The sequence below is a fragment of the Myodes glareolus genome, chromosome 4, assembly GCF_982192425.1.
Source record: "Myodes glareolus chromosome 4, mMyoGla1.1, whole genome shotgun sequence".
NCBI classification, from domain to species: Eukaryota; Metazoa; Chordata; class Mammalia; order Rodentia; family Cricetidae; genus Myodes; species Myodes glareolus.
Genome location: NC_142029.1, coordinates 37,165,671 through 37,190,674, shown reverse-complemented (window position 1 = coordinate 37,190,674; position 25,004 = coordinate 37,165,671). Strand labels below are relative to the sequence as shown.

Genomic DNA, 25,004 nt, shown 5'->3' with positions numbered 1-25,004 from the left:
AGATACACCAGGGCCATGGTGTGGAGCCCAGGCTAGATCTGAGGAAGGGGAGGGTGTGCAGAGAGTAGGAACAGAAGGACACACCAGGCTAGACCTCAACAGGAGATGTTCAGGACAGGACTGGGTCTGGATATTTGATGCTGTCTGGAAAGGATGAAGTCAGGATTCCAGCGGGGTCAAGGACAGAATATTCTTCTGCATGTTTTGAGAGGGGATCACTATTCTGTAACTCTGGATGTCCTGGGACTCACTATGTAGACCAGGCTGGCCTCAAACTCACAGAGGTCCATATAGCTCTGTTTCCTAAGAGTTGGGATTAAAAGCCTATACCACTCTACTTGACGAAAGACAGTGATTTTTCAGAGTAAGTTTCTGTTATTGTTATTTTGTGTACTGTGTATTTTCCCTTTCTTTTACATTTGCCATTAAAATAACTTAAATTTTTATTTTGTGTGTTGAGGTGATTTGCCTACAGGTATGTGTGTGTATCACGGGTATCCAGTGACCACAGAGGCCAGAGGAGGACATCAGGTTCTCTGAAGCTGGAGTTACAGATGATCGTGAGATGTCCTGTAGATGTTGTGCCCTCACCTGGGTCCTCGGGAAAAATAACTGTGCCTGTCACCTCCCTGTCAGCTCTCCAGAGTCTCCCTCACTAATTTAAATTTTTAATTTTGTTTTTTGTTATTTTTTTCCTTCTTTAAAAACATTTTTTTCCTAGTTACCCAATTCCTGACCCCACCACTTACAGTCTTTCTTTTCCAACACCTTTCTTTCTTTCTTTCTTTCTTTCTTTCTTTCTTTCTTTCTTTCTTTCTTTCTTTCTTCCTTCCTTCCTTCCTCCCTGCTGCCTTCTCTCTCTCTCTCTCTCTCTCTCTCTCTCTCTCTCTCTCTCTCTGTCTCTCTCTCTCTCTCTCTCTCTCTGTCTCTCTCTCTCTCTCTCTTTCTTTCTTTGAGGGAGCAGCTCACTTGTTGGTCACAACTGCGTGGCTCTTTAGCCATGAAATAATTACACAGAAACTGCATTAATTAAATCACTGTTTGGCCAATTAGCTCTAGCTTCTTATTGGTTAACTCTTACATCTTAATTTAATACATTTCTATTAGTCTGTATATCACCAGATACCGTGGTCGGCAGCAAACATTTGGCATGTCTGACTCAGGCAGCTCCATGGCATCTCTCTGACTCTGCTCTTCTTTTTTCCAGCATTTAGATTAGTCTTCTGCACCTACCTAAATTCTGCCCTATCAATAGGCCCAAAGCAGCTTCTTTATTCATTAACTAATAAAAGCAGCACATGGACAGAGGACCTCCCACACCATTTCTTTCTCTCTCTCTCTTTTTATTTTTGGACCTTAAATTTTTCTTCTTTATTTTTTCCCATTTTTCTTTTGTTTTCTTCATTTTGTAGATTAATTTACTTTTAAACATTTTGGTTAATTCTACAAGGTTGTTAGTCACTTATTTCCTTTCATTAGTGTTTTTCTTGCTCAGTTTTTCCTCGTTTTTACAAGCTTTTCTTTTATTTGTAGTGATTATTGTTTGCCTTCTTCTACCTAAGTGATGGATGTCTGCAATTTCTGATCAAGAAGTTGAAGACATGAGATATATACCATTGGCTGATATTTATAATATCACAAGAACTAGGATGAACAATTGCTCTTTATTATTTAATAACATCAGTGACTGGTGTCTGTGGACTCTAATAATGCAACTTTACTTCACGTTATAAAACTTCCTTGCCGCTTCAATTTTTTTCTCATCAAGTGGAGGCTTTCTCTGGCTGCCAGGCTGCAGGAACTTCTTCACATTGGGTAGGCTGCTGATTCTGCTCTTCAGGGCCTATGATCCAGAAAACACAGCCTGAGAGTCAGAACTTTTCAAGTACACAGTCCAAAACACATGAGCCTTCACAACACGACCAACTGCATCCTCGCAACAGGTTCACGGTAGACATGAGAAGAATGACAAATCCATGAGCTACAAACCATAGCTCCGCATAATTTCCTTAAGACCTCCTTTGACATCCAATTGCCTTCTCCTCAGGCCCCTGGACAAACCCTGTGCAGAGTGTGGTGCAGAGCACAGAGCACTGAGTCTCTCAGGTGTGAAAGCAGAGACTACCAAAGAAAAGTGAAGATGTGAAAAACTGAGTTGGAAATGGGGGCAGAAAATATCCAAGTCTAACAACTCACAGTCAGTTTTCACACAGGAGATAAGGATGGGGTCACTGGGGTGAAGAAACAGCATGGTGGGGACAGTAGAGAGAGAAGCACAGTGCTGAGGAGTCAGAGGTGAGGCAGGCCACATGAGATGGAAGATGAAGGCCAGAAGCGGCCTGCAAGGAATATAGGTCCAGGCAGAGGGCTGTGGGTCCTGTACCTTTATCAGTGTAAAAATATATTTTTCTTGGGTACCAGCCTCAAAAGTCAAACACGAAAAGATTATTTTCATGCCTGAAACCAGGGTCTAGTAGCACAGTTGGAGGCTGAAGGGTGGGCCCTCAGCAGACCAGAGGCATATTATATTATATTGTATTATATTATATTATATTATATTATATTATATTATATTATATTATATTCTCAGAGGCAAGTGTGTGCAGCTGCCTCTATGAGGTGATCTCACCTTCAGCAGGGGAAAAGGGGCCAGAAGGCTGGAGTCAAACTCTTCAACATAGAGGAGAACTTCCAGCAGGTGAATGTCCACCCTGGTCAGCCTGTTACCAACAAGGTAGTCTTGTCCGTGGCTCTTCAAGACCTGCCAAATTAAAAGAGACAGATTATGAACATATAAGGTTGAACTGGAACCACCACTGATATGGGAGAATGGTCTGTAATCGGTCAATTATATTTTTAATAAATGCTGACTGGCCAGTAGACAGGCAGGAAGTATAGGCAGGACAACCAGACAGGAAGTAGAGGTGGGTCAAAGAGAACAGGAGTATTCTGGGAAGAAGGAAGTTCTCTCTGCAGTTGTGAGCCTGCCACAGAAGAAGCAAAATGTGACTGCCTTGCTGAAAAAGATACTGAGCCGTGAGGCTAACACAAATAAGAATAATGGGCTAAAATAAGTTATAAGTGTTGATAAGAAGCCTAAGCTAATGGGCCAATCAGTTTATAGTTAATGTAGACCTCTGTGTCATTTCTTTGGGACTTAAATGATTTCGAGAAGCAGGCCGAAAGAAAACCTCAGACAACACAACACCCATTCCCAAGTCTCCCAAAGGTTCTCTGACTCTTCCTGGCAGGTATACAACAGGCCAATGATACAAGAGGCAGCATGAGAAGTCAGGCACGCGACCTCCTCTCTAAAGCTCAGGTGAACTTTCTCTGTCATTGTACATTCCCATGGCCTTCACACCGCCACCCTATGTACATTTTCCACATGGGATGAGGGCTTAGCCCCTTGCACATCATGACTCCTCCCCTTAGTTTGAAATGACGGAGCACCAGGAGTTCAGGACATTCCTCTCCTTGTCCTGTCTCTTCAGTCCTGTGGGCAGAGGTCTCACCTGCAGGGAACAACAGACTCAGGAGAACACCCTGTGTCTGCCCTCTCCTGTGTCTGCTCTCCTCGGTTCTCTGGAATCTGAAATACATCTGACTGAACTAAATACATCCTCCCTGTACAGCATGGGCTCTGACTCCCAACCTTCACTCTGTCATGATTGACAGGGCTGAATTGTACAGGAGGAACTGAGGCTGAGTCCCTAAGTAACTGTGTATGGATAGACGAGCATGCCAACAACATATGGGGCTAATCTTCTTATCTGATTTTGGCCATCGATATATCTAAATTTATTTCAACATTTCTGGTTGTAAAAAGATTTAATAATAGCACTGTTTCAGTTACAGTTTATGACATTTACCTAAATATCCCAGCAATATGAAAATCACAAATACCCTAAAGGACAAGCACTTGCTACATCATGAGCTACAAGTAGAGAAGAATTAAAATGCTTTGTGATCACCTTATCACACTGTATATGTCTACAGAGAAAAAAATATAATAACCACATTCAGAAACAAATAAGGCCAGGCATGGTGGCACACACATTTAATTCAAGCACTGAAGATGCTGAGGCAGGTGGATCTCTGGGAGCTTGAGGCCAGTCCACAGAGAGAGTTCAGAGAGGCAGAACTATATAATACAGAAATCCTGTTGTAAAGAAAAAGAAAAAGAAGGAGGAGGAAAGAAGAAAACCTAAAACTACAAAAGGAAGCATCAAATGTTCTTAGTACAGAGCTCACGGTGTGCCTGGAGTTCATAAATCACGCAGCAGAGATGAACAAAGCGGTGATGGCTGGACATTGTTTCTTGTGAGACAGGGCCTTGACTCGGGAGGGCTGTGTGAGGACCTGTAGCTCCTAAATCCCTCACTGGTTCCACAGAGCACAGACAGCAGTGAGTGACCAAACTTTCAGTGAATTAAAAATGGGGTCAAAGTCAGGTCTTTGAGGAATATGTAGGATCCTTATCCTGAAGGACCCTAGTTTTATTCTTAGCTGTTACTTGACAGATCAATGCACTCTGACATGTTTTTGATCTACATCCAAAGAGAAGCCACGACAAAGAGGCGCTACGTATACACTGACACACCTTATGTGTGGAGTGTGCATGGCTCTCCTCCCAAGCCTGCCATCTGTGACCCTAACTCCTGCAGGCCAGTGTTCCTTTACATCTCTTCATCAGCCTCCTCCTCTCCCCTGCATCACTGTCCTAGGTCAGGTTCTCCTCTGTCTTTGTAGCTCTATCCTATTCTCCTGACAGCCAGTGGCTCTCTCGGCTCCCTGTGTGATGTGACAGAATATTTTCCCATCTGTGTTTTTCTGCAGTTTGCCCTGGAATTGAAGGCCAGTGTGTCTGCAGGATCTAGGTCCATCTCTGGAGTGGATCAGCTTTCCACAGATCAGGTCTGGTTATGACCTTGAACCCTGTTGAATGTGGACACTAGATTGGCATGACCATGCGGTGCTCCTTCACAGGCCATTTTTATACAGCGTCCTGTGGGCAGGGAGCTGCACAGGGAGGCTCATGGAAGGTCAGTGAGGTAGCACCCGGTCTTTCCTAACTTCTGCCTTTCTCTTGTTCTGAGAACACAGTGTCCTCAGACTTCAAACAGCCTACTTACTTTTTCATAGGCAGGCAAGTACCGGTTTTTGGTCTTGTCTTTTACCAAGGAGATCTTGGCTTCCATTTGGTCCGTGGGACATATAATCAATTGCGAGATCATTTCACTCAGATCTAAAATCCCCTCTGTGTACATGTCGATCCTGAAAGACAAAATTATTCAAATGGTCAATAGTATTCAGGGATTCACAGTTTTATATTTAAACTAAAAATCCTATAAATTTACACTGAAAGGTAGTTTCAAAGATATTCACCTGTAATCAATCTTTTATATTTAGTATATATATTATCTTCCCCTCTAGTACAGTTCTGATACACTTTTAGAATTTTTCAAACCCATACATGGCCCACCCTAAGGACAAACGGTATCACTGGCCCATCTAAAGATACAGTTGTGATATACTTGGTGACATCCTATAAGATAACCATCAAACTCTACAGAGGGTTCTCTCTCCCTCTCTCTCTCTCTCTCTCTCTTTCTCTCTCTCTCTCTCTCTCTCTCTCTCTCTCTCTCTCTCTCTCTCTCATGATTTGTTCTCAACGACTATGCAAAGATTCTCAGAGCTAACAAGGTATCTCCCAGATAAGCTCAAAACAGAGCCCCAGATGCGTCTCTGCACTTCTGATATTCTGCTCAGCGGCATCTATGTCAGTGTTAAATGTTCTCCAAACATTTCTTACAACAGCTCACTCTCCAGCTGGATTCTGGACATGCTAACATTTGTCAAGACATGCCTATTTCCTCACTCATTTCAACCACAGCACACACTACATCATTTACATGTATCCCTTCTTCTAAAATGTACTTCACACGGTGCTTTGGGAGGAATTTCACTGTCACACAAGCACACAATTCCGGTGTTGGCCGTGCAAAGTTAGTATTCTGTGTTCCAATGCATCTGTCGCATTCTAAGACTGCTGACATCCTCCGATGTTTACAGAGTCTGATCCTCACACCCTTTGCACTCCAATCCTGCCACTGTGGCAGCTTAAACAGTAGGACTGATTACATCCTTCTTATCCATGGGGAGCTTGGGAACATTTCATATGACCAGAGCCAGGAACATGTGCCCTGAAGTCGGCTCACTGAACATCATACAATGTTCATGCTTTACCTTTGTTTTGCTTCCCTCCTCTTCATGTATGTTCATGGCTAAAATCATACGTTGTGCTCCTCTTTCATCTTTTATTGAATATCATGGCTGATTCTACCATGAGAAAATTGTAAATAATGCTGCTAGGAGTATTTCTATACAAGCACTGTTACAACCGAGTCTATATTTCCCATGGACAAATGTTTACCACAGTACAGATTATGGCTAGCATCACGTTTAGCTCTTTGATCAACTGCAATACTCCTACACATTGGTTCACGAGTGAAGAATTTTTTTCAAGCACAGCTGGTCCCCGCATGAGTGATACAGTCCATAGAACTGCTTTAATAAATAAGCTGAAATAAATGCTTCAGGTAAACCAGGTCCTTGGGACCCTAAGTCTTATTGTGTTGAGCAGTCCATACAACTGACTGGCAGTTCAGATGCTTGCTCTGCACTGTTCATACTCATGGGATGTGGGAGGCAGCTCCTTCACCCTTCCTTCCCTAGGATTCCTCCTCCAGCCTCAAGCCCAGTGTCCTTCGTCCTAAGCTGTTGGCTGAGGTCCAGCACTGAAGCCTTGGGCACCTGGAATCAAGACTTCCCCATGCTCAGACCCTTGGCAACGATGTTTGCAACTCTGTCCCTGTTCTGTGTTGACAACATCATCATCGACTGTAGCCACACTCACCTGCATCCACCCCATTTGCTCTTCCCTCTACTTCATGGACTCTTCCATCCTTGGCCTAAGTGATTATCCCTGGACCAGCCTGCTCCAAGACTCAAACCCTGTCACTCTCTTCCTCACTCATGGAGGGACCCAAATTTCCTTTGTTTCCCTTGGAGTAATAACAGGAAATATACCATACAGGGCTCTCTCCTTCGCGTCCTTCCCATAGAGGTCGTATTTGGTGGCGATGTAGTTGAGAATGGCTCTGGTCTGTACCAGCGTCATCCCGTCAATCTCCACCATGGGCACTTGCTGAAACATCAACCTCCCATCTGTGAAAGAAGAAAGAAAAAGGTCTCTGAAGTGTCCAAGTCTCACTTCTTAGGAGCAGAAAAATTGTATTGAAGTGTCTGATCACACAAAAGGAAGATAAATGATTGGCTCTCAGTCTTTCACGATGAAACCTATTTACTTTTAGTTTCTGTTTCCTCACCCATGTACCTTTGGCTTTTGAGCTTCTCACATCCATCTTTATTTCCTATCCAGACACATATTATATTTCTAGTGCATGTTTTCATGTCAGTTCATGTCCCTGGATGCACGTGATAGAGGAGCAGGGACAGCAGAGGCCTCCATGAAAGCAGAATTAGTTTGCTTGACAGTTTCATCATGTTCATGACATTAAGGTGATGTGTGACAGTTTCTTATGCAGTGAGCCGCCATGAGTTCCTCCAGCCTATTCTTGTGTGGTGACAGAGACTCATCAGTAGCTATGATGAAAACGCTCAAGAAAATCACCCCAGCTGTTTTCTACCTGTGATTTAATCAATGGCCATGTACCTGTGTGGTTATTGGACCTTGTGGGTGAAACCCTGCCTGAATAAGTCAGTGAGAGGGAGCTTGAATGAAATAGCTCTCTCTGAATCAGAAAGCGTGAGAAAACATTTATTCCCAAGCCCCCAGACAAATTCTGGTAGAAATCAGCATCCCACTTTTATCACTGTCTCCATTTTCAGACCCTTCAAGGAGCCCCACCCCCTCCATCACATCCCTCTGCCATTCCTGACTGTTCCCACCCATCACCCGACAACATCACCTACTGCTTCTATTAGGCACCACATGGAGGACATATAGACACTTAGTGTTACCTTTGATTAACTTTTCCATATCTTCTGGGGTTTCTATAAACTTCTCTTCAAACTGAAAGCAGAAAAAGGAAGTGTAATCTCATTAGTTCGTTCTGTATCACTGTAGACTTTTGAACCTGAGAGTTCCCAGTGTTAGTACGTCTGCCGAAGTTGCAACTTGCAGTAGATATGAAGGAGCTGATCATGACCACTTGGAAATCCAGATTAAACTCATCAAGGAAAGGTGTCGATCATTACAAGCTGCTCCTTACTGCAGTGTTTTTCCACCCTGACCCACCATGCTCATGTTTTGGTCCTAAGAAGAGAGTGATCTCACTAGAGGACCAGCACTGGGAGATTGAGGTTTTGGGCTCTCAGGAAAGCCAACTCTAATGATACAGAAAGGACGTTTCTATGTTGCATCATGGCCATTGCATAGTCCCCATGATCACCTGGGGTATTTTTTTTCTTTAAGATTTAGTATTGCTAATTTTAAGTCTGTGTGTGTGTGTGTGTGTGTGTGTGTGTGTGTGATCTTGCACATGGGAATACATCCATCTCAGGGGTTAGAGTTCATAGAGGCCAGAGGTTCGAGATTCCATTAGAGATGGAGTGACAGGCAATTATTATCTCTCATGCATGGAAGCCGGGACAAGTCAAAGGTTGTCCGCATGTGCACTAAGGACTTAAAAGCCAAACCATCACTCTAGCCCCACAGCAAGTTGCTTACATTGTGGAGCTGTTGTTCTGTTTTTAAAATATTTGTTTTGCTTATGAAAATTACATGTTTTTGTGTGAGGGTGCACATTCCCAATGACAGTCCACACTGGACTTTTATATGGGTCCTGGGATCAGAACACATGTGGCTTAATCTTTAGACACCAGCCATCTAGGATAATTTAAACCACTTTGTACCTTTCACAGTTTAAAGAAAAATTTCTTCCATGGAATGTTGAAAATTACCTTCTACCCTGCGTAATGAGATGTTTGCTGACAATCCCATAACCCCACAGATTGAACTGACAGACAATGAAATGATGTCAACCATGTGCACAGCACTCACAGAGGGGCAGGGAGTGGTGACGTCATCACAGAGGGAGGCTGAACTGTGATGGGCTTGGTGCATGTGAGGGGGATGATGTCAATGGCATCCTGTGGGCACATTGAGCTGGAAGGTCTCAGCCAGAGTCTCTAGTGGTCTCTGCCCACTGCCTGCTCAGTCACTATGGACACAGAAGAGGAAGGCTTGTACAGACACCCCACCTCTCCTCGTCAGCTGAATCAACAGTCCCGTGTCTTAGAACATGCCCTGAGCCACGGAGCTGGCGTACAGACACTGGCACCCAACTATTCATGTATTTGAAGCAATCCTCCTGGGCTGGCACTAGTGAGTCTCGGTTCTTATGCACTCCTTCATTCAGAAAGGATCAGCTGAAGCCCTGTTCCTTTAGGAATGGAGGTGGATTTCACACCTGTGGGAAACACATTGCCATGACACTGAGGGAGGACACCAAAGTCGACTTCACAGGACACCACTTCATCTTTTACCCTTCCCATTCTGCTCCTGTCTAAGGAGGACAAGATCTCAGGCAGCTTCCAGGACTTACTCTCAGGAAATGCCAATAGCTGAGCTCCCCTGGAGTGAGCTGGGAAGAGTTTTTCCCAGTGACGCCTCTAGAGGGCAGCACTAGGTCTTCCAGAATTTTTTTCTCTAAACCTTGAAAGAAAGCTTTTAACCTCAGAATGTTGCTTCAACACTCACTTAGACCATTCTCACACTTTCCTGAAAGCTTGCAGATGCGGAACCACCTGAAGATGGCACCTCTGCTTTACATCCAACCTATGAGCTCCCGATCAGCCCTGCACCATTTGAAAGTCTCTACAAACCGATTACTGAGTATTGCTATACAGTGTCAGCTAATGTACACTGGGTTCATCTCTGTTTCCATCTGCTCTGTGACTCTGACATTAAGGTCAGACACACCAGAGGTGTCACAAACACTTTATCATGAATCTCCAATGCTAAATACTCCTTTTAAAAAGAATGGTGTCATAATTAAATCAAGATATCATGCCATGACCTGCAATAAGCAATTAGTATTGCCTAATAATCAATATTCAAGTTTCTATTTCTATATGTCTTTTTTTGTAACTTGATTCACCTCAAATAAGAAAGTAACCAAAATAGTATTTGAATTTTTTTCTATTGAAAATATCTTTTAATATGAGTGTGTTCTTTGGTATAGAGCAAAGTAAATTTTTCATTTCTTCAAATCAGTCCTTTCCTTCTTAATACAAGATGACTATCATTTTTGGTGAGGTAGGTGTTCACATTTTTACTGAGGGAGCAACAGAAAAAGGGGCCTCTTCCATCAGGAGATCTATTTACGGGTTCTTCAAGCATTCAGGACTTAGGCCCTGCCCTGAGGGCCTGGTGGTGGTGAGCACTGGGTATGTTCCCATTATCTCCCACAAACAATGGGTTTCTGTAGTGTGTGGTCTGGTTGATCAAGGTGACATGCTTGGTGTAAGGGTTGACTGAGGCATAATTATAGTCCCGACCATCTTGGTATTGGCAGAGTCATGCGTACCAAAACAACTACCATGTAAGTAAAATTGTGTCCAGAATTTCTTGTGTGGAGTCTCTCAGCTTAGAGAAGTATTTTAAACTTGTCAGAAGTCCTATTTCAGAACAAGGCACAACCTACCTCCACCCCTGCTGCAGCCAGGAGCCACCTGATGCACTCCATCCTGCCCCTGGCATCCCAGTAGTAAAGCACGGGCTTCCCAGCCATGGCTGCAGCTGTGGTTTTACTGTGAAAGAAAAAGCAAAGAGATCAATCCCTGGGAGACTGTGCTCTGAGATACGGTCAGTAATACAGCACTAGGAAGGGCAGTCTGCCTTCTTTTACAGGAGCCAGGAAGGTCTAATGACTAATTTCTCACCCATCAATGACTGCCAACCTGCAATTGTACCAAACAGGTCTCAGTTGGTCGTATGCCTTCACTTTAAGGACATAGACAGAGCATCCCTGACCTATAGTGATGAAAGACTGGGAGTCCATTGAACATACTAAAGCAGAGCCATCATGGAGGGGATGAGACAAAGTCCCTCCTCAGCCTTTTGGTCCCTGGGTTGCTCAGTTCAGAAGCTTTTGATGATTGTGCCAAACCCTTGTTCTCCCCACAGGAGAAGGACCCATCTCTTGGTTGCAGGTCTGTTTCCCACTGCTAGACTGGATCCTGTTCTATGGTCCAGAAGGCGGTAGTTGATGCATCAACTTCTTATCACAGGGAAATCACTGCCTTTGGTGCACACCACATAACGGACAGTTGCTCATGCGAACTTCATGTAATCACCACAGAGTTTGTGGGTGAGGAGCTGCCCCTGTTTCCAGTTTCCCGGATTGATAGATGTCTAGACAGTCAGGTGATGAAAAAACCCTGGCAAGTGCAGCTCAGTTCCTGCACAGGGAGCCCACATATTGGGTCCTGCTACTCAGTGGGTTGTAAGTCAACATCATGGTTCATGTGCAGTGTCTTCAACTTGTGATATAAAAGGACATTTCACGTCTGTATTTTAAAATGGACTCTGCCAGTCTGTGTGTGTGTGTTAGTGTGTTTATGTGTGAGATTGTGTGTGTGCATGTGTGTGTGAGTGTGTATGCATTTCTGTGTGTGTGTGTGTGTGTGTGTGTGTGTGTGTGTGTAAGTGCCCAAGACTGAAGTGACAATGAAGGCTAGAAAAAGCATGGCCTCCCTGCCCTCAGGTCACAGCTGCTTCTCCTGGGCACCTAACAGTTTCCTACAGCACTTTATAATGCTCTGTTCTTTCTGTCGTTCTGTTTGCTTTTCTCTGTTTTCTCTTTTGCCCTGGAGAGATCAATGCTGGGGACTTCACAGGGACTCTGAAATGCTGAAGCTTTCAGATTACACCCCATCCTGCAGAACCTTCCCCCTCCCGGTTTTAGAGCTGCACAGTGTCTCAGAGTCCACTGGTCTTCTCCAGATTAGCCATGAATGCTTTGACCCTTAGCATAGGGTTGACCGCATAACTGCTGAGGGTCAGAGTTTGTGTTTAACTTCGTTCCTCTACAGACTCATTTCTTCATGCCATGTCTTCCTACAGAATTTTATACTGTTTTCTGGTCTCGCATGCATTTCCTCATACACACAGTTGTGATCACAGAAGAAATATGCAATCAACCTTCTCTCTGGTGTAGGATGCAAAGTTCAGTCTACATTCTTCGGACATTTTATGGTTCAATAATTCAAGATTCACACTTTTTTTTTCATTTGCTTTTTTGGGATTACCATGTAAAAACAGGTTGTGTTATTTATAATTAAATAATAAGATAGTAATAAAGTAAAAAATTCTAAGTATGAAACCTGTTACTCTGCTATTTAAACAGAATCATCAAAGCAATCAGAATCCACAGGATATGAAAAAATATGGTAGAAAACCAACTGGGAAAGGCTTTGGGAGAGTCTGGGTAAATTCAGGTTCTCATGTGAGAGGAATCTGCACGTTCTCTGTGAGACTGGAACACAATTCAAGAGAAGAACGTTATTGATCTCAGGCTTGCCTGAGAACACAATCCAGGTCTGCTCCTCACTGTTCTAAATTCCACGCGTTTAGATTCCTTTGTAAACACCTTAAACCCCACCCTTCAGCTCAGTGACACTTGAGGAGGAGGAGGAAGGAATAGAAGAGGGGAAGAATGAAGACCAGGACAGAAAAAACAGGAGACATGAGGAAGAAGGAATGGAGGAGGGGAGGAGAAATAGCTTGCTACTCAACATTAAGTACAAAATAATTCATATGAAGTAGAATCAAACACAGGTAAAGTCAATGAAACTGAGCAGTGAATATGTAAAAGTTCATATATAAATGGAAATTACATAATAAAACTGGCTCCTTCGTACAATCAATGCATGCTAAATAAAACATTGAAAAGCTATTTTCACTGATGCAGATAAAAACTTTTTACACAGGTTATAAAAGAGAGAACTGACCTAGTGAGAGTCCAGACTTCTGCTCTGCTCAGCTCCCCAACTCCTGCTCCATGTGAGTGTGGAAGCTTCTTTAATAAGGTAACCTATCTCATCGATGGAGTGGGGCCCCACAGCCACTCCTGTGGACTCGCGAGAGTTGAAGATTCCAGAGTTTCATGACAGACTAGGAAGCTGACAAATCAGGGAGGGGCTCACAAGTCCCCGCCCTCTCCTGTAAAGCCTGCCTTACTGTTTTGGTACAGTTTGAGAGCCACAGTAACAAAAGTGAGTGGGGCAAGAACCTGGAGATTGAAAGAACACACAAGAGACCTAGGTGATCTGAAAGGAGATCAGCCAAATGCCATTTATTAAAATGTAGGAAAAGCCTTAAATAGGTAGCTGCTTCACAATGGAATACCCTCCAGGCAGGTGGGAAATCACCACCCCCAAAGGGGAGTCAGCAAAGCCCTATAGCTAATCACCATGCTGGGCAGAGGGAACTCTGGAACAAACAGGATGTTTTAGCTGCCTGGCCAGAAACTGTCCTCAAGATGAACCCCAGGAGCAGGAGTAGACCCATGGGCCCTACACTCTCCTGGAGATCTGAATCTTTCAATGTTTTCATTGGTTTAATGCTTCTGTGCCTCTAAGCAACCTCTTATGCGCGTTCCTGTGAACAACCCTAATGAAGCACATTGCTCAGGACAGAAGAAACACGGGAGGGAGGACTAAGCCAGAAGCATGAATGGTGTCACAGAGTCAACCACAGAGCTCTCAGCTATGATGATAAGATGTACTTACATCTACTGAATTTGGGGAAAAGTTTGTTAAACAGCCTCAAATTACATAATTAGCACATTGCCTCAAATTCAAGGCTAAGTTGAATTTACTGAAAGACTCCTGTGGGCGTCTTCCTTAGGGAGAGACCCCGTGCCCAAAGATCAGTCGAAAACACGCAGCCGGATGCAAACAGCAAAAGGTTTATTGGATACACAGGTACCTGAGGCGACAAAGTCTCTTGAAGGACTTGCGCACCCACAGGTTGTGGGTGAGGGGTTCTTATAGGAGAGCAAAAAGCGAGGTTTACAGAAGCAAGATGCAGGGTGGTAAATTCTTAACCTAAATAACAATGAGGGGACTACTCAGCGGTTTACTTTTCCTCCTATCCTGCCCCCCTTTCCTGGCTGGTGACCAGATGTCTGATTGCACAGCCCCTGACTCATGAGAGCCCCGCTTTATACGTGACTCAGGCCTCGCAATCCTCTCTTTCTTAGTTCCTACTCATGCCAGTCCATAAATCTCCTGTCTTGCAGCCAGATAAGGCTGTCCTTGCTCTAATCTCAGGTGGCTTTGCTTAGCATTCCGGGGGGCCCTGAGCTGAGCTTGTTATTTGTTCAGCATTCCGGAGGCCCTGAGCTTGTTATTTGGTCAGCATTCCGGAGGCCCTGAGCTTGTTATTTGTGAATCCTTTGCAAAACGGTATAACTGTGGCTAAAACGAGTTGGGGTCCTTCATTACAATGTCCCCTCCTTACAGTATCTGATAATAATGCTAATATCCTGTAATAGAATATTTGTCTCAACCTTTGTCCTGTTTTAATCAGGAAGTGAAGAACAGAAAGGAATTTCACAATTCACACTTAACTTCACCTGAATGACCATCGACACACTGTCCCAGCATGCTCTAGGTCTCTGTTCATCTGGGCATCCCTGCAGTTACTGCTGTGGGAAAGCTGTCATGTCACCATTAGCAATGTCATTACAAGACAGTGAGAATTATGGTTACTTTGTGCCAAGTTCACACTCAGGGATCTTATCCACAAACAAGGACATCTGTCACTGACTTCACTCACAGACCCACAAGTTCACTTGTGATTTTAATTATAATCATTGGTTCATAGGTCTCGAGCAATTAATCATTACCTGCTGACCTCGGGTGGCTTCAGAGATGCATGTCACTGCCTGAGTCTGCACGCCCTCCCAGTGTCCAGGGCTGGCCCCTTTGTATCCTGGTGTGCACTGCTAATTTCTCCTTGTTGGACTAGAAGTCCAAACATCAGGAAGGAGTTACTCCAAACACCATTCTCATAATCACAATTGATGCTAAAGCAAGAGGATTTTTATTCTGTCATGACAGGGCCCTTCAGGTTCGGGATATGAAGGAACCCCGATAGCTGTTACAGTCCATCTTTTAAAGCAAAAAGCCACAGACACAGGGGGGAACCTGTAGGTTGTTTTCCAACTTATGGGATTGGCTTATTTAAAAGGTCACTAGCAGTGATTGATCTATTCCAGGGCAGGAGAACAGCTGCGTGGTCAGGTGAGATAAGGGGAGCATCTGTGGCCTTCCTGACTTTGTTCTAGTGACTAAATCAAACGTCAGGAACTGAGTCAACATCTGTGGATTGTCTTTGCCTTAATTCCCAGAATGGAGTTACGTTTGAAGATTATTCACAAGGACACAGGAGGGTGAACAGTCCAGCATGTGTGTGTGGGGGGGGGCAACTGTCCCGTTTCCAAGAGAAAGTGAGTGTAAGGTTTTAGAAAAACGTCTTAGGGCTGAGGAGGCTTACAAATGCATTTAGAGTCTTTCATTCCCTCCACTTGTTTTGTCAAATCCCAATCTTTGGATTTTCTGAGGTCTCTCTTGAGAACCTGATATTGGTGGGTCAATACTAAAACTTGGGTAATACAGAGTCGTTCATGAATGAACGTCAGGAGTTGGTATTTTCTGCAGTCCTGGGACTGGGAAGAATCTAGCTGGGGTTTTTAGGGAGGGAGCTGGGAAATAGCGGGGCCTTAGGACTTGGTGTGGCGTTTAGGGCCCCTGCAGGAGGGGGCTAGTTCAGGCCCCCTCCACCTTTTCGAGTTTGCTTACACCCCCCCTCCCCCAGACAAATATATCAGTCACAGTGTTTACATGCAGAATAAGAGTCCCAGAGAGTTCGTTTGGTATTATTTTTTTAAGTCCTCTGTTTAGCTTTGGGTGTGCTGAAGCTTTTATCTGGAGGGTCCTGAGTCATCCTGTGGAGATGTCAGCTTCTCGTGAGATGCGTGGATCCAGGTTGCAATGTCGTCTACTTTGAGAACTGTGGGTGTCATAAGGAGCATGGCATAGGGTCCCTTTCAGGGAGGTTTAAGGCTCTGGGACTGACATCACTGGACATACACGGAATCACCAACGGATGTGAAATCTCTGGGTGTCCGACCTGGTAGGCAGCAGCCAGAGGCTTTCACATCTGGGCTTGGACATTAAGGAGGGCTTTTAGCTGGATAGATAACAGTCTGAGAAGAACAGCATCAGGATTATGTACCTCATCTGCCTTAGTGAGCAGTGGCAGCCCTCACATAGGATCTCATAAGGAGTGAGTTTAAATCACTCTGGGGTGTTTTGAACCCAGAACATGACAAAGGGAGGGAGGTCTGTCCAGTCATTTTTGCTGGTCTCTAGGGCCAATTTTGTCAATTTGTAAAAATTCTCTTTTAAAATTTTATTTATCCTATCTATCTGACTTGAGCTTTGGGGTTGGTAAGCACAATTTAATATTTAATTGATCCCCAGTGTCTTGGCCACGCCCTGACTTACCTGGGCAACAAAGGCATGTCTATTATCGGACATAATTACCTTGGGCATTCCAAACCTTGGGAAGATTTTTTTTTATGATCTTTTCAGCCATCATATTGGCTGTCTCAGTCCTGGCCAATGTATGTTGGCTATCTTCTTTTGGCAAATGTGTGGCCTCGAGGAGGCTCAAAATTTCCGCAGATGTCAATAGTCCTCTTTGTCTGTATATTGTTCTGTGTATATGGGTGGTAGCAAAAGCATACCTGCTGTTAGTGTAGACGTTTCCTCTGCCATCTGTAGAGCTTGTATCAAAGCCACAAGTTCAGCCTTCTGGGTGGGCCAACGTCCCTGAAGGGAGGCTACTGGCCCAAATCATTTGCTTCCTGTCCACCACTGCTGCCCCCGCCTTTTGCTTACCTTCAGTCTTGTATACCTGCTGGCTCAGACCCCCAGCCTTGTGCCCCAGTCGCCTGTCCTTTCTGCAGATGCTAGTAGGATCCATAGTCCATCGACGTGAGTGGGGCACAGGAGCAGCAGCCCAGTGCAGGAGGGCACCTGTGGTAGCATTGTGAGCGCTCTATTGCAGTCTGACATGGGTGAGGGGAGCAAGACTGCAGGGTGAGCAGCCAGGGCTCATGCAGTCTTTAGGGCAAGCGCAGCACCAAGGCAGTTGCTAGGAGGCAAGATTTCTAATAATCTACACAGATTATTAGAAATGGGTTAGATCAATATGTAAGTTTTAGCTAATAAGAGGCTACAGATAATGGGCCAAGCAGTGTTTAAAAGAATACAGTTTCTGTGTAATTATTTCAGGGGTAAAGCTAACTGGGAAGTGGGCAGTGGGAAGCGGCCCACCGCTCCTTATTACAAGTCAAAAGGGCCATTTTAACTCAACCTCATCACAAGCATTGTGAGCAGTTAAGTGTCAAATTCAGATCTAATCATGGGCCGGCTTAGAAGCTCAGCTGGGCTGTTTACATGGCTCTGGCCCAGGGCCAGGACTCCTACAGTGATAGTTCCTGAAGACAGTGTAGTCCTGTATCCATTTAAACAGAGCTGGGAATTTTTTTTTTCTGGATACACTGCATAGTAAGCATTATAGAAACCAACAATCTGTAGTTTTTTTATAAGCACATTTTTTTAAAAGTGACTCAGCTTTGTTAGTCTTCTGCTGCCACTTTAAGAACCACGCCCACCCCAGCCACTTTTGGACCTCCTCTGCCGCCATCTTCTCTCTCTCTGGTGTGTGTGGGGGAGGGGGGGCGCGTGTGCGTGGGGGGGTGCGTGTGCGTGTGTGTGTGTGTGTGTTTGTGTTTGTCTCGTCTCGTATGTACGTGTGTCTTTGTTTTCTCTCTGTTTTCTCTTCTTTAAGCAATAAATGTCTCCCTCTTCTTTAAATAATACTATGTCCTGTGAGCCTTTTATCCGCCGTAACCGCCCGCCTGACTCCCCTGGCCGCATGGCGCTGCAGGGACTCACTGCCATCCTTGCCGGACTCTGCGAGCCGCCCGGGACATCCCATCATCATATTCTTTTTAAAAGAACCAAAAGCTTAACTTTTTCCAATTTTTAAACCAGAAGCTTTACCCTGGACACAGCATGTGATGACTGAAACAGAGCATCCCTAGAAGAGAGATGCTATCAGGACTGGGAGGCCCTTGAAGACATACCTGCCAGTAGGATCTGGGAAGACCTTGGCATTGGCTATAGGGGGAGGGAGCACCCTGGACTGTCTAAGGCAGCCCTCCTCCCCCCAGTCCTCCTGCATGGTGCTGGTGGACTCCAGGTCAGAATGGAGCCCTGCTGGAGCAAGGGAGGATGTCACATTCAACACAGGGACTTCAGTGGGGCAAGCATTCCCCTCTCGTGGATGCTTCAGCCCCAGTCTCTCCCTGCTGTAGCAGGAAGAACTAGCTGTGAGCAGAGGTGGGCAGGATTACACAGCCCAAGAGGAGTGAGAGCCACCAGCTGGGTTTATTCCTGAGCAGCTGCTAAGGGAGCCAAAGCCTTTGTTTGGTTTTAGTACAGCAAAGAGGGCTCTCCTGTTAGTGAGCTCCCCTGTGGAGTGGGGTGCTGTAGAGGCTCAGTGCCAGAATCCGGTACTGAGGGGAGAGTTATGCGCCCTGGGCTCAGGCAGGCAATGGTGCTAGGAGTTCGCCTGGGCCTGCCTTTTCGCCCATGGAGAACTGCAGAGGCAGAGGGGCCCGGCAGTGGCAACAGCGACAGGGACGGTAGGACTAGGTGTCAGGGAGGCAGGGTTTTCTGTTTTGTGGCTCCTGCCCGGGAAAAGAAACAGGGGAGGGGCAGACTGCCCTTATCAAAGTCAGAGGGAAGCCAGCCACAGTGCCTGTACCCTGCTCTGTAACAAAATGGTTTGACCCAGAGTAGGGGGTTCTCTGGACAAGCTCTCCCAGGTGACAATATAGGGAACCTGGTCCGGGTGGCCATAACGGTCAGCCTGGAAGACTTTTTCTTTTAACTTGAAAAATAGTATCTAGATTGAATGTCCCACCCTGTGGCCAGTCCACTTTAAAAGTGGGCCATCCCGGGGCTGGAGAGATGGCTCAGCGGTTAAGAGCATTGCCTGCTCTTCCAAAGGTCCTGAGTTCAATTCCTAGCAACCACATGGTGGCTCACAACCATCTGAAATGAGATCTGATGCCCTCTTCTGGCTTGCAGGCAGACACACAGACAAGAATATTGTATACATAATAAATAAATAAATATTTTTTTTTTAAAAAAAAGTGGGCCATCCCAGGAAGCAGACTTCTTGCCCCGTTTCTTTCAGATTTCTACAGCTCTGTCTGCAGCTTCCCTCTAAAGTTAGAGTTAAGGTCAGAAAGGTGGTTACTTACTGCCCCATGGTACCAGATTTAGACTCAAGTACAAGCAGATATACAGAAACAAAGACACGAAAAGTCAAAACCAAACTCAAAATCAGAAGTTGCGCAGCACTGCAGATTCAGATGGAGGTGAGCAACAAAACGTCATGCCTCCTGGGAACTAGAGGAGTGACCTGGTCACTCTTAGCCCCTTCGGATACTGGGGCGTCCCCCAGATTTACAGATTACTGGAGCATCCCCCAGTACAGATACTGGCCCTACTTAGGTACAATTTCAGAAGCTACACAGCACTACCATAATGACAGAAGCAACTCACTTCCTGACCAATGCACCAAAATGTTGGACTAGAAGTCCAAACATCAGGAAGGAGTTGCTCCATACACCATTCTCATAATCACAATTGATGCTAAAGCAAGAGGATTTTTATTCTGTCATGACAGGGCCCTCCAGGTTCGGGATATGAAGGAACCCCGATAGCTGTTACAGTCCATCTTTTAAAGCAAAAAGCCACAGACACAGGGGGGAACCTGTGGGTTGTTTTCCAACTTATTGGATTGGCTTATTTAAAAGGTCACTAGCAGTGATTGATCTATTCCAGGGCAGGAGAACAGCTGCGTGGTCAGGTGAGATAAGGGGAGCATCTGTGGCCTTCCTGACTTTGTTCTAGTGACTAAATCAAACGTCAGGAACTGAGTCAACATCTGTGGGTTGTCTTTGCCTTAATTCCCAGAATGGAGTTATGTTTGAAGATTATTCACAAGGACACAGGAGGATGAGCAGTCCAGCATGGGGGGGGGGGGGTAACTGTCCTAAATACCTCACTGCTTCCGCAGAGCAGAGGCAGCAGTGAGTGAACTTTCAGTGAATTATAAATGGGGTCAAAGTCAGGTCTCTGACCAATGTTTAGGATGCTTTTATCCTGTAGGCAGCCCTTTTCGTTTGTGTGTTTTGCTTTGTTTTTTGAGACAGGGTTTCTCTGTCGCTTTGGAGCCTGTCTTGGTACTATTTCTTGTAGACCAGGCAGGCCTCACTGCGATATGCTTGCCTCTGTCTCCCAAGTGCTGGGATTAAAGTGCAATACCACAGCCTGGTTTAGGATCATAGCTTTGTTCTTAGCTTTTACTTACAGAAGATCAGGTCAGTCTGACGTGTTCTTGATCTACATCCAAAGAGAAGCCCCAACTAAGAGAGACACTGCATGTACACCAACACCCCTTCGTGTGTGGAGTGTGCATGGCTCTCCTCCCAAGCCGGCCATCTGTGACCCTAACTCCTGCAGGCCAGTGTTCCTTTACATCTCTTCATCAGCCTCCTCCTCTCCCCTGCATCACTGTCCTAGGTCAGGTTCTCCTCCGTCTTTGTAGCTCTATCCTATTCTCCTGACAGCCAGTGGCTCTCTGGTCTCCCTGTGTGATGTGATAGAATATTTACCCATCTGCATATTTCTGCAGTTTGCCCTGGAATTGAAGCCCAGTGTGTCTGCAGGATCTAGGTCCATCTCTGGAATGGATCAGCCTTCCACAGAGCAGGTCTGTCTATGGCCTTGAACCCTGTTGAATGTGGACCCTAGATTGGCGTGACCATGCGGTGCTCCTTCACAGGCCATTTTTATACAGCATCCTGTGGGCAGGGAGCTGCACAGGGAGGCTCATGGAAGGCCAGTGCGGCAACACCCTGTCTCTCCCAACCTCTGCCTTTCTCTTGTCCTAGTAACACAGTGTCCCCAGACTTAAAACAGCCTACTTACTTTTTCATAGGCAGGCAAGTATCGGTTTTTGATCTTGTCTTTTACCAACAAGATCTTGGCTTCTCTTTGGTCTGAGGGACATATGACCAATTGCATCATCATCTCAGTGAGAACTAAAATCTCCTCTGTGTACATGTCGATCCTGAAAGATAAAATTTTCCATATGGTCAATGGTTTTCAGGGACTCACTATTTGATATTTTAATAAATATCTGAGAAATTTACACTGAAACTAGTTGCTAAGTTACTCACCTTTAATCAGTCGTTATCTTTTCTGTTTAATAGATATGTTAACTTTCCCTCTGGCAGAGTTCTGATACACTTATAGAATTTTTCAAACCCACACATGGCCCAACCCAAGGACAAAGAGCATCACTGGCCCTTTAGAGATGCAGTCATGATATACTTGGTGGCATCCCAGAAGATAATCATCAAACATTACAGAGGGTGCTCAGTCTCTCTCTCTCTCTCTCTCTCTCTCTCTCTCTCTCTCTCTCCCTCTCCCTCTCTCTGTCTCTCTGTCTCTGTCTCTCTCTCTCTCTCTCTCTGTGTGTCTCTCTCTCTATCTGAAATGATTTGTTCTCAATGACTAAGCAGAGATTCTCAGAGCTAACAAGGTATCTCCCAGATAAGCTCCAAACAGAGCCCTGGCTAGCCACCAGATGCGTCTGTGCACATCTCTCACTCTGCTCAGCGGCATCTAGGTCAGTGGTAGGTGTTCTCCACCCATCTGTCACAACAGCTCACACTGCAGGTGCATTCTATCCTTGCAAACATTTGACAAGATGTGGCTATTTCTTCACTCATTTCAACCACAGCACACAGAGACACATGCATCCCTTGTTCTAAAATGTATTTCACACGGTGCTTTGGGGGGGGGGGGTTCACTGTCAGACTTCCGCACACTTCCGGTGTTGGCCCTGCAAAGGTAGTATTCTGTGTTCCAATGCATCTGTCGCATTCTAAGACTGCTGACATCCTCCGATGTTAACAGAGTCTGATCCTCACTCCCTTTGCACCCCGATCCTGCCACTGTGGCAGCTGCTGCAGGAGGACTGATCTGCTTCCTCCTGATCCAGGGGGAGCTCGGGAACATTTCATAGGACATGAGCCAGGAACGTGTGTCCTAGAGTCCGCTCACTGAACATCATACGATGTTTACTCTTTACCTTTGTTTTGCTTCCCTCCTCTTCATGTATGTTCATGGCTAAAATCATACGTTGTGCTCCTCTTTCATCTTTTATTGAATATCATGGCTGATTCTACCATGAGAAAATTATAAACAATGCTTCTCCGAGTATTTTAATACAAACACTGTTACAGCCCAGTTTCTGTTTCCAACTGACAAATGTTTTTTGCACTGGGATTCCTGGCTAGCATCATGTTTAACGTTTGATCAACTGCAATACTCCTACACAGTGGTTTATGAGTGAAGGTTTTGTTGAGCTGAATGGGTCCCAGCATGGGTGGTTCAGTCCATAGAACTGCTTTAGTCCTGAATTAAATGCTTCAGGTAATCTTGGTCTTTGGGACCCTAAGCCACATTGTGTTGAGCAGTCAATACAACTGGCTGGGAATTCAGATTCTTGCTCTACTCTGTTGCTACTCATGGGATGTGGGAGGCAGTTCCTTCACCCTTCCTTCCCTAGAACTCCTCCTCCAGCCTCAAGCCCTGTGTCCTTCATCCTAAGCTGTTGGTTGAGGTCCAGCACTGAAGCCTTGAGCACCTGGAGTCATGGCTCCCCCATGCTCAGACCCTTGGCAACAATGTTTGCAACTCTGTCCCTGTTCTGTGCTGACAACATCATCCTCGGCTGTAGCCACACTCACCTGCATCCACCCTATTTGCTCTTCCCTCTCTTTCATGGACTCTTCCATCCTTGGCCTAAGTGGTTATTCCACAACGAGTCTGCTCCTAGACAAAAACTCTACTACTCTCTTTTTCATTGACAGAAGGACCCAAATCCTTCCTTTGTTTCCCCTTGGAGTAATAACAGGAAATATACCATACAGGGCTCTCTCCTTCACGTCCTTCCCATAGAGGTCGTATTTGGTGGCGATGTAGTTGAGAATGGCTCTGGTCTGTACCAGCGTCATCCCGTCAATCTCCACCATGGGCACTTGCTGAAACATCAACCTCCCGTCTGTGAAAGAAGAAAGGAAAAGGTCTGCGAGGTGTCCAAGTCTCACTTATTAGGAGCAGAAAAATTGTATTGAAGTGTCTGATCACACAAAGGGAAGATAAATGATTGGCTCTCAGTTTTTCAAGCTAAATCTCATTTACTTTAAGTTTCTGTTTCCTCTCTGCCTCATCCATGTTCCTTTGGCTTTTGAGCTTCTCACATCCATCTTTATTTCCTATCCAGACACATATTACATTTCTAGTACATGTTTTCATGTCAGTTCATGTCCCTGGGTGCACATGGAAGAGGAGGAGGGACAGCAGAGGCCTCCATGAAAGCAGAACTAGTATGCTTGACAATCTCATCATGTTTATGACATTAAGGTGATGTGTGACAGTTTCTTATGCAGTGAGCCACCATGAGTTCCTCCAGCCTGTTCTATGGGGTGATAGAGACTCATCAGTAGCTATGATGAAAACGCTCAAGAAAATCACCCCAGCTGTTTTCCACCCATGATTTTATCAATGGTAATGTACTTGTGTGGTTATTAGACCTTGTGGGTGAAACCCTGCCTGAATAAGTCAGTGAGAGGGAGCTTGACTGACCTAGCTCTCTCTGATGTAGAAAGAGTGAGAAAACATTTATTCTCATGTCCCCAGACAAATTCTTGTAGAAATCTGTGTCCCACTTTTATCAGTGTCTCCATTTTCAGACCCTTCAAGGAGCCCCACCCCCTCCATCACATTCCTCTGCTCTTCCTGACTGTTCCCACCCACCACCCGACAACATCACCTACAGCTTCTATTAGGCACCACATGGAGGACATATAGACACTTGGTGTTACCTTTGATTAACTTTTCCATGTCTGTCGGGGTTTCTATAAACTTCTCTTCAAACTGAAAGCAGAAAAAGGAAGTGCAATCTCATTAGTTCGTTCTATATCACTGTAGACTTTTGAACCTGAGAGTTCCCAGTGTCGGTACGTCTGCCAAAGTTGTGACTTGCAGTAGATATGAAGGATCTGATCATGACCACATGGAAATCCAGATTAAACTCATCAAGGAAAGGTGTCGATCATTACAAGCTGTTCATTACTGTAGTGTTCCTCCACCCTGACCCACCATGCTCATGCTTTGGTCATAAGAGAGTGACCTCACTAGAGGACCAGCACTGGGAAATTGGCTATGGAGTTTTTCAGCTCTCAAAAAAGCCAACTCTAATGATATAGAATAGAAGTTTCTATGTTACATCATGGCCATTGCATAGTCCCCATGATCACCTGGGGTATTTTTTTTCTTTAAGATTTAGTATTGCTAATTTTAAGTGTGTGTGTGTGTGTGTGTGTGTGTGTGTGTGTGTGTGTGTGGTCTTGCACATGGGAATACCTCCACCTCAGGGGTTAGAGTTCATAGAGACCAGAGATTAGAGATTCCATTAGAGATGGAGTGACAGGCAGTTATTAACTCTCATGTATGGGAGCTGGGAGAAATAGAAGTTTGTCTGGATGTGCAATAAGGACTTAGAAGCCAAACCATTACTCCAGCCCCACAGCAAGTTGCTTACATTGTGGAGCTGTTGTTCTGTTTTAAAAATAGTTATTTGTTTTGTTTATGAAAATTACACGCTTGTGTGTCAGGGTACACCTACCCAATGGCAGTCTACTCTGGACTTTTATATGGGTTCCTGGGATCAGAACCCATGTGGCTTA

General features: G+C 45.1%; 2 protein-coding genes across 3 annotated transcripts in view; both read right to left on the bottom strand.

The window, feature by feature from the left end:
• The window catches only part of LOC148122232 (glutathione S-transferase A2-like), a 44,213-nt gene that overhangs the window by 17,141 nt on the left and 2,068 nt on the right, over positions 1–25,004 (bottom strand). The window lies entirely within an intron of this gene.
• LOC148122233 (glutathione S-transferase A1-like) lies at positions 1,646–24,174 on the bottom strand. 2 transcript variants are annotated; one of them, XM_087905414.1, is made up of 7 exons: positions 13,042–13,199; positions 10,734–10,839; positions 8,047–8,098; positions 7,098–7,230; positions 5,136–5,277; positions 2,630–2,761; positions 1,646–1,843 (listed from the first exon to the last, which is right to left on the bottom strand). In XM_087905414.1, the coding sequence occupies exons 2-7, from the start codon at positions 10,818–10,820 to the stop codon at positions 1,718–1,720; spliced, it is 672 nt and encodes a 223-aa protein (XP_087761540.1). In that variant the 5' UTR covers positions 10,821–10,839; positions 13,042–13,199; the 3' UTR covers positions 1,646–1,717. The 2 variants fall into 2 exon arrangements, with proteins under 2 accessions (XP_087761540.1, XP_087761541.1); XM_087905415.1 differs by lacking the exons at positions 5,136–5,277; positions 7,098–7,230; positions 8,047–8,098; positions 10,734–10,839; positions 13,042–13,199 and adding exons at positions 21,175–21,316; positions 23,185–23,317; positions 24,141–24,174.

Excerpts from the sequence above, each read along its gene's own strand:
- LOC148122233 (XM_087905414.1), bottom strand. The coding sequence starts at position 10,820 with ATGGCTGGGAAGCCCGTGCTTTACTACTGGGATGCCAGGGGCAGGATG. Across the intron at positions 2,762-5,135 it reads ACTTGCCTGCCTATGAAAAA|GTCTTGAAGAGCCACGGACA; the intron begins GTAAGTAGGCTG and ends TTAATTTGGCAG. Across the intron at positions 1,844-2,629 it reads CCCCTTTTCCCCTGCTGAAG|GCCCTGAAGAGCAGAATCAG; the intron begins GTGAGATCACCT and ends TCTGGATCATAG.